Consider the following 8,787-nt stretch of genomic DNA (forward strand, 5'->3'; position numbering starts at 1 on the left):
CGTGTGTTTCTGTGATCCTATTCAGGTTCTGGAGGAATAATGTTTGCCGTGCTTCTGTCATGCTTTCATTTGGGTTAATGTAGGTAAATGTAAATGTGTGGGTCTGAATCCAGTTCATGATGATGTGAAACTGCCGTAGTGCCTCCTCCGAGACGAGCAGCTTCATGCTAAATGCAAACATGGTTGGACTCAGTCACATCTCTTCATGTTAAAGGAAGACCTGGAATTAACTCTTGTTCTATCCTAGGCACTTTAACATTGGGAGTGGGGTCATCTAGACCCACTAGACAGTGCTCTGAACTTTTTTTCTTCAATGATTTGTGATCTTCACTGGTGTCCATGGATTACATGAAATCTTTCCACCTTTATCCACCTTTGTCATGGTAGGGAGAACACCTCAATGGTAGGGGGGGGGGGGGGTCATCTGGACCCCATAGGATAGCACAAGGGTTACCGTGTGAAATCTGTTTTTTGAAGCCACTTTAGGTTTTCTTTTATCTTCCTGCTCTCGATGTAATGCATGAGAAAAGTCAAGATGCTAAAGAGTGAAGCAGTTGTCAAATCCAGTTCTCGATGGTTTTTATTCACCTCAGAGGTTGATTGATGGATCACCTGAGTGGATTCGTTGTTTCTGTTTCCTCCGTGGTTTTTTTGTTGGTTCACAAGCTTCTGTTCTGTCATTGTGACCTTCTTTAAAGAAGAAAATGCTGGAACTGAATATCTGCCTCATTTGTGTTCAGGCCTCTGTAAGAACAGGCTCTCCTCTTTCAGGACTCGGCTCGCTGGACGGATGGCCGCTGTCGGGACTGCCAGTGCAAAGATGCCCAGGTGACTTGTTATCTGAGCACCTGTCCCACTTGCCCTCCAGGTACCTTAGCCATCCTCCAGGAAGGCCGGAGCTGCCCCGACTGCCAGCAGGGTACGTTGACGTCGACTTTCTCCATCCTGTTACCTGACTGGGACTTTTGTGGGAAAGTTCTGCCTAATGCTGTCAGAGTCCAGGCTTTCTTTCAGATGATTCTGTCTGTTTGTCCTTTCTGAATCCTTTACTTCTCCTTCGTGTCTTTTTGGTGCAAAACTGAACTTTAAAAACCGTTTCTATTGAGTTCTGTGAAGTTTCCATCAGCGAGGCTTTTCCTGGATCTGATAGATGATCGGCTCTCTGGCTGATCAATGATAGCAGCAAAAGGCCTGCTGCATTTCAGAGTGAATTCATGAATTCAGTGAGAAACTCTGCTGTGTCACAGAAATAGAAAAGTCCATCACTGTGCAGCAAACGGAGAAGCTTTAGGAACGAACCAACGGTCAAAGCTTTTGAAAAGGCTTCGTTAAAATCTTTATAGGAAAAGCTCCATGCATTAAGTTCATCACCTGACTTCATTTAGCTGCTCTCCATAAAGCCAGAAGATGTTTTCCCTCCAAATCAGAAGAGACCACCTTCCTTAGGGATTTCATTCACCGTATTTCCTGAACACAGGCTGGTTTGTTCTCCTGCAAGGGGATAAGAAGTGGATTTAAACACAAACCAGTCGTTTCAGTCAGACCCCTTTGCTGATTGAAGCCACAAAACTAAAAATCCCATTTACCTTTAGTTCTTCCAGCAGTTCCACACCCCGTCCCGCTGGTTTCTGAAGCAGACGGTGGTCCTCTGTGAGGTTAAATTGGCTGCAGAAGCTGCTGAGACAGCAGCTCTTTGGTCATGTGACTGGAGATGATGTAAACAAAACTCTGCTGTTTCTTCGCTCCATTAGTTTTAAATTAACATAAAATGAAAAGACAGGATCGGTCATCAGAAAACGCCACCATTCAACAATAATGACTGAAAAACAACTGAACCGAAGAAATCTGCGTCTCTTTTTAGCTGTGCGGCACCTGTTCTGAGAGGAAACAGCACAGAGTAAGAAAATCATCTTTAACAGACATCCTTAAAGAACGACAGACGAGGACAAACATGGAACATGGGGAAGAAGCCCTGTTATGATCTTTGATGGTTTACAGCTGCTTTTCTTTCTTTGCTGCTTCAGGAAGGAGAAGTGCTTCTTTAAAAAACGCTCCTCTGGGATTCACTGATGCTTTGGCTGTTCGTTGACCTCCTGCAGTTTTGGATCAACCAGAGCCTCAGCTGTTCCCAAGTGAAGTTAGAGATTCTTCTGGAGCATCAGCCCTCCTTCTGTCAGGACCTCTGTAGTCTGGGGTCAAACAGATTTAGTCCCTCAGAAACCCCACATGATGGGACCCATCTGTCATTACAGACGGAGTAGACATGGCTGATGTGTGGTGAACTTCAAGAGGCCTTCTTGCCAGTCAGATAGCGGTTTTGACACGGCTGCGTCATGCCGGCCCTAAGCCGTCTGTCAGCGTGATTGGCCCTCTCCCTGGAGGCCGTGGCTCCACGTGCACGCCCCTGGAGGCTCTGCGATGGTGAAACGCTGTGTGAACATCCAGGAGTGGTTTGTTGTCATTTCACTCAGAGTATTTGCAGTGTCAGCAGCAGTCTTCCATGAGGGGGTTGGTTGTCAGAGTCTGTATGCATTCATTGTGTCTTTTGGTGGTGTGGGGGTTCGGGGTCGTCCTCTGGATCTTATTGTGGTGTGGAGCTTGTGTCCGTTCAGGAGCCTGTGGGAAGAAGCTTTTTGGCGACCTGCTGGATCTGCAGCTGATGCTCCTGAAGCTCCTCCCAGATGGCCTGAGGGACAACAGTCCACTAGAGGGGGGCTGGGGGTCCCTGATGATGGAGGTTGCTCTGCGTAGGCAGCGCTCCTCATATAGCTCCTCCAGGATCAGGAGAGGGGCACCAACAATCCTGCTCACACACGTAACAATCTTGCTGAGTCGTAGTTGGTCCTGATCCTTGCAGCTGCCAAACCAGGATGTGAGACTCTGTCAGGATGTTCTCCATGGTAGAAGGGGAGGAGGTGTTGGAACTTCTGTGCTTTCCTGATGACCATAGTGGAGCTGGTGGAGGAGGACCAGTCATTAGTGAGATGCCCCCCAGGAACCTGTCGACCTTCTCCACAGCAGCACCGTTTGTGGCCAGATGTGTGTGGTGGGGGTTGCCAGATGCCCTGAAGTCCATCACCATTCCTTTTGTTTTGTCCATGTTGATCTGAGGGTTATGGGATGTACACCACGCCACATGCTCCACCTCCATGCACATACGGGTGGAAGGACTTGGCCCTTTGCCGCTGTGTGAACTGGAGGCCAAAAGATGACGGGTCTCAGCCACCCCCACCCCCCACCAGAAACACGCGTGACTCTGCATTTCCGTGTTCAAAACTCCAGCTCACATTTTTAAGACGGTTTGGGGCTCTACGTACAGAAAGCACATCCATGGAACCCGTGTTGCAAGTAAAATCTGTCAACTTTGACCAATCAGGGACTCTGATTTGGTGGTGACGTGTGGATTTCACAGAACTGTCAACCGTAGGGAAATGGATCATAAGGGAGAAATCAATCATCACAGTTTGTTTCCGGCTGCGATTCCGAGTTTTTCTTTTATCGGAATAGAGCTGTGAAAGAAAACGCCTGGAGTGAGATTCACCGGATTTACACCGCTTCAACTTTTCCCACTAAGACTGTAGGCGGCAGACATGCACTGGTAATCAGTAGAGAAAGAGAAGGAAGCCCCTCCCTGCCAGTCCAGTGTGAACAGCGTGGGCTTAAAGCACGCTCAGCAACCCGTGTTTAGCGTGTTCTTGAGCATGCGTCACATGCCTTGTGTGTCCATAGCTGTCTGTCCCTGTAGTCTGAGAGCCGTGATCCATTTAAAACCTATTTGGGGGGGTCAGAAGGTTGGTCTGTTGCCTGTTTGTAGTTTATCCCAACAAATAAAAAAGAAAACTTGACATGACGAGCTTTCTCCCACAGACGCTGCTGCAGGGAGCTGCATCTGTCATTGACGTGGACGGAGGACTTTCTCTTGAACTGATTCTCTTCAAAACAGTAAAAAGACAGAGTTTGAGTGGAGGAACTGCAGTCTGTCACCAGCTGTTGTGGTGCAGCTGGATTCGCTGTTTTACTGTCAATCACAGCAGCAGCTTTTCATTCTGTATTCAGGCTCATTATGTTTGAGAGAAGGAAAGCAGCCGACTGCAAACCAGGCTCCAATAAACGCTCCGAAGGTTCATGTCACAGTGGAGGAATGAATTCCAGTTGAAAGAAGGATTCTGCACAGGTGGAGATTTTGCTGCTGCTGCTGGACGAGTTAAGAGGAAGAGCAGTGAGACAATCACTCCTTTGTCTCCTTCATCTTCATCCCCCCCTCTCCATCAGTGAAAAGTAGGCCAGGGCGATGGAAGCGAGTCAGCAAAACAAGGAAGGGCAACTTAGAAAGAAATAAAAGTGTTTGGTGCGGCTCACAGATCCTCCCAACGTCTGAGCCGTTTCTGCTGACGGACGCTCTGACGGGGGGATGACTTCATCCTCTGATCTTCTGATCCGGTCCCAGTGGTCTTCTGACTATGATGATGCCGATTTTAGACCGAAGAAAGAAGACCGACATCGTGGTGATGAGCAGGGAAATGCGCGTTTAGCCTCAGCATGAGTGAAAACAGACGCAGCGCTGCGGTGCAGACTGTCAGAAGGAAGGTAGTCATGAAAATCATAACGGATTGGATTCATCTGCTTTTCCAGACTCTCAAGGTTCCTCCAGTGAGTCCATCATTCATACTTGGTGATGGTAACTACTGATGTAGACTCAGCTGCCCCGGGGCAGACGGACATAGGGGGGGCTGCCAGGTTACCCTTACGCCCCCTCTGACCACCACGGGACATTCATGCACATTCACACAGCAGTGGAGCCGCACTGGAGGCAGGGGGGTGGAGTGTCTTGCCCAGGGTCACAACGACAGCTCACTGGGGGGAGCGGGGATCGAACCGAAGACCCTTTGATTGTTGACCGATCTGCTCAACCGCCTGAACCACTTCCATAAATAAAGCATCTCCGGCACAGTCAAGCGCTTTTCTCCATCTGCCACGATGCTTCAAAGGTGTTGAAGCTCTGGTTTTGGTGCCCGTCTTTATTACGCAGGTCTGCCTCTGTAAATTTACCAAAGACAATTTCTCTTTGTGTTGCAGCTCCGTGCCATGAAGACTGCCTGACGTGTTCGGACGCTCCGGATAACTGTGAGAGCTGCCGGGACCCTAAAGCCCTTCTGCATCGGGGCCGCTGTCTGTCCGTCTGCCCAGCTGGCTTCCACGCCGAAGGACGAGTCTGCGAAGGTGCAAACGCCGCTTCAGTCTGCAGACAGCCTCGGTCCTTTCAGCCACCGGGAAAAGCCAAAATGGCAGCCAGTCTGAATATCATGGGCTGTTACTGCACAAAATGCAGTCTTTAAACTTGAGGGGTACCTACAGTTCTGCCATATCTACACTATATACACATATTTTAAAGTCTTGGCTGTTCTCAGGCTTCTCTGAAAGAGGGAGTCCTAAGGTACATCCATGATCTGGTGCTTGTACCACAAACTGCAGGATCCTTTTGTTGTGCGTCCGCCTCCTTCTGTGCCGACGAAGCTCCAGCGGACAGTTTGGCAGCATTTCATGTTTTTGCCTGTCTCCCATGCAGCCTGCCCCCCTTTTTGTGCCACCTGCTGGAGCCGGTGGGACTGCCAGACCTGTGGCCCCCAGCGCCCCCTCCTGAGCTGGGACAGCAGTCAGTGTCTGGCGTTCTGTCCTCCTGGGTCGTACCAAAACAACGGTGCCCACTGTCGCCGTAAGTATGGCGGTCACGTGATAACACCGACAGCCACTATGACGGTTCTTACTGCAGCCTACACTGGTTCCAGTCTGGTTCCAGTCTGGTTCCAGTCTGGTTCTGGATCTTCCTCACAGACATTTCCAGTGCTGGAACAGACAATGGCTATGTTGACACCGCAGGCTGAAATGACCCAATTCCGCTTTTTTGCCCCCATGCGACCTGTATCTGATCTTTTCATGACAGTCTGAACGACACAGATCCGATCTGTTCAAAATCGGATCTGTGCAAATCAGCTAAATGGCCGAGCGGGGTGTTGAACCTTTCCCACGATTATTTTTTTCCCTTTCCGACTGTGGTCAGAAGCGCGGGGGACAGAAGGCGGATCCTCTTTCGGGGTTCACTTCCCCGTTCGGACCCTCAGATTCTCCAGAGCGGGTTAATAAAGAGTCAATATCATTTAATCTGGGCGGACCCTTCTTTTATTAACGTTCTCCTTCCTCAACAACATGAATGCGCACCCCCACTGCCCCCCCCCCATTCTCTACCTCGCTGCATGCGCTCTCTCCTCTCTCTTACACACACAACCGCAGCTCCAGCACACACACATTCCCATTCCACAACAGTGGGTCCAGACGATCCTGGCTCCATTGCCTTCTTAAAATGAGAAGATTGTTATTGTTCTGGCTCCTTTGTGAAAATAAATGTAATAATGCAAAAAGAGCTCCGCTGTTGACAACACTGTTGTTGACATCCATTGCTAACGTTAGCTACTTCCACAAACAACGAGTGACGCTGTTCACCGTTGAGGACTCTTCTGCGCATGCGGGTCACTTCGGGGTCATTTCACGGACACATTCACATTACAGTTAATAGGAAATGTGAACGGCCTTGCAAAAAAATCGGATTTTTTCAAAAAATTGGAATTGAGCATTAAGCCCTGCAGTGTGAACTAGGGGTGTGTATTGGCAAGAGTGTGGCGATACGATACGTATCCCGATATTTTACCGAAACATATTTTCTTTCTCTTTTTTTTTAAATTTGACTTTGAAAAAACTCTACCTGTATTTCAATGTCTTCCATTGTAATAAAATTGTCAAATTCAGTTTATTTAATGATCATAATGTTAAGCACTGCAACTGTATCTCACATATAAGTTGCGTTTACCAAAGCAAATTCTTTGTGCTTTTATTTTGGTAACTAAAAATATAGAAAGGGAACAGTCAACATTGTCTGATTTCCACAACAAAATATTTTTCAGTAAAAAAAACAAACAAATAATGAATGAGCCTTAATACGTTTCTATTGGGGAAATAAAATGCTGTTTATTTTCAACGTTGCTTAATGTAGCTTCTCCAGTACTTTTCAACGGTTTTAGGAGCCTGAATGGTGCTCGAAAAATAAAAAATAGGGGAAGCACTAATTTTTTCCAGAAACAATAAAGTGTGATGATGAGGCAGCATGAATGACAGAATCGTTGTTTTTTTTACATCACAGTCTGCTCTGAACCTTTGCAGCCACACTTTCTCACATGCGGAAATAACCTAGTAACGCTGATCGCCATGATGTCGGCCTTTTTTCAGAGCGTTGTACACATCCCTCTGATCCATCAGGTCCCTGAACTAAAATCTATAACTGGGAGGTTCTGCAGAACTTTGACCCGCTTTGCCGACAGCATTTCTGCCGATGCTAAGTGAATTAGACGCGGCGCTGCTTCAATCGTTTTTATCTGAGTCGCTAAAAAGCACAGAAATCCTTGTTTTTATATGTTACTGGCATCAACATGCCTCAGGGTTTCTGTTTGGTATCCATCCCAAGTAAAAACAAACTAGTTCATGTCTCATTAAACAGAACAAGCTGCAGTCTTCCTGTTGTCCTGTGTGGTGTGGAGCTGCTCAAAGAGGCTCCATGTTCTCTGCTGCCAACTAGCGGTCGGAGGGTGAAGTGGACAACAAGAGTCAGACACTGAAGGACGCTCAGAAATAATTAAATATCGTCCTGACAGCATTTTGAATCGATATGAGTATCGCCAAATGAACTATGGCGATATATTGCAGAATCAATATTTTTACACCCCTAGTGTGAACGTAGCCAAAAGATAAGGGGGCCGCTTTGATCGGTGCGCAGGGTTTGGAGGAGGTGAAAAAAAAATCTTTTCATCTGCATCTCACCTACTTCACCGTTACCCTCACGTGTGTCTGAAGGGTTCACTACACCTCATGAGCCTGTGATGGCGCTAGAGGGGTGAGAAGAGGGGGGCGTACACGGTACTCTGGGTTCAGTCCTTTGGTTCCCTGAACCCCTGAGCCAACCGTCTGCAGGAATGTGGGAGGTCCCACCTGAGGATCCAAACGCTGCACCACTCAGACGGATGAAGCCGCTTGGATGACAGCTAAACGTTTCAAGGAAGAAATGTTTTTATGTTCGTTGCCATGTTGGAACCAGAAGTCATCACTCGGTCTGAGTCCACATTTTTATGGCAACCACTCTCTCCAATGAGGAGTGAGCATGTTAGAAGGCCACACCCCTTCCACTGAAAGCGGGCTTGGGAGAATCTGTCACTCAAAAGCTTCAAACAATCACTGCGATCCCACATGCTTTTATTGAGGCAAACAACTTTTGCTTTAGCAAAAATATGAAAAGAAAAAAGGGATTTTGTTTAGGTGAAGCGCTCACTTGGCTTGCTCTGCTTTTCAAAATAATTTTGTTTCTTTTATTGATTTATTTTGCAGGTTTGTACAGTCAGAAGTCCAACTCCTTGAATTTAGTTGAACTGGTGACAGACTTAGTTTTGAAAAGCTGTTGAATAAGATCTTTAACGCGGTTGAATGTCTTCTGCAGAAACGAAAAAGAAATCTTTCCATTTGTTTCTCATTTTCAGCTTTGGGATGTAGCTTTCCTTCCTGTCATTTCTTTGTTCCGGCCTCCAGATTCTCATCACTGAGTGGCCTAAAAAGGAGGAAATACTATAAAAGATTATCCTTTTAGATCCAGTCCAAGCTCAAGCCCTAGTTGACGTTTGCATGTTCAGGTTTTCAGGCTGACTGTCTGCGCACAGGAAAAACCTGCAGGCTTTGTTCCGTTTGAGTCCA

At 47.3% G+C, this 8,787-nt stretch overlaps 1 protein-coding gene across 2 annotated transcripts in view; it reads left to right on the forward strand.

Moving 5' to 3' along the window:
• The window catches only part of fras1 (Fraser extracellular matrix complex subunit 1), a 144,409-nt gene that overhangs the window by 40,889 nt on the left and 94,733 nt on the right, over positions 1-8,787 (forward strand). For both annotated transcript variants that reach the window (XM_023958905.2, XM_023958906.2), the window contains exons 11-13: positions 772-919; positions 5,077-5,220; positions 5,567-5,713. In XM_023958905.2, the coding sequence (XP_023814673.1) occupies positions 772-919; positions 5,077-5,220; positions 5,567-5,713 (439 nt within the window). The remainder of the gene's footprint in view (positions 1-771; positions 920-5,076; positions 5,221-5,566; positions 5,714-8,787) is intronic.

Source organism: Oryzias latipes, chromosome 9 (assembly GCF_053564925.1).
Source record: "Oryzias latipes strain Hd-rR chromosome 9, Olatipes_Hd-rR_3.1".
Lineage (NCBI taxonomy): Eukaryota > Metazoa > Chordata > Actinopteri > Beloniformes > Adrianichthyidae > Oryzias > Oryzias latipes.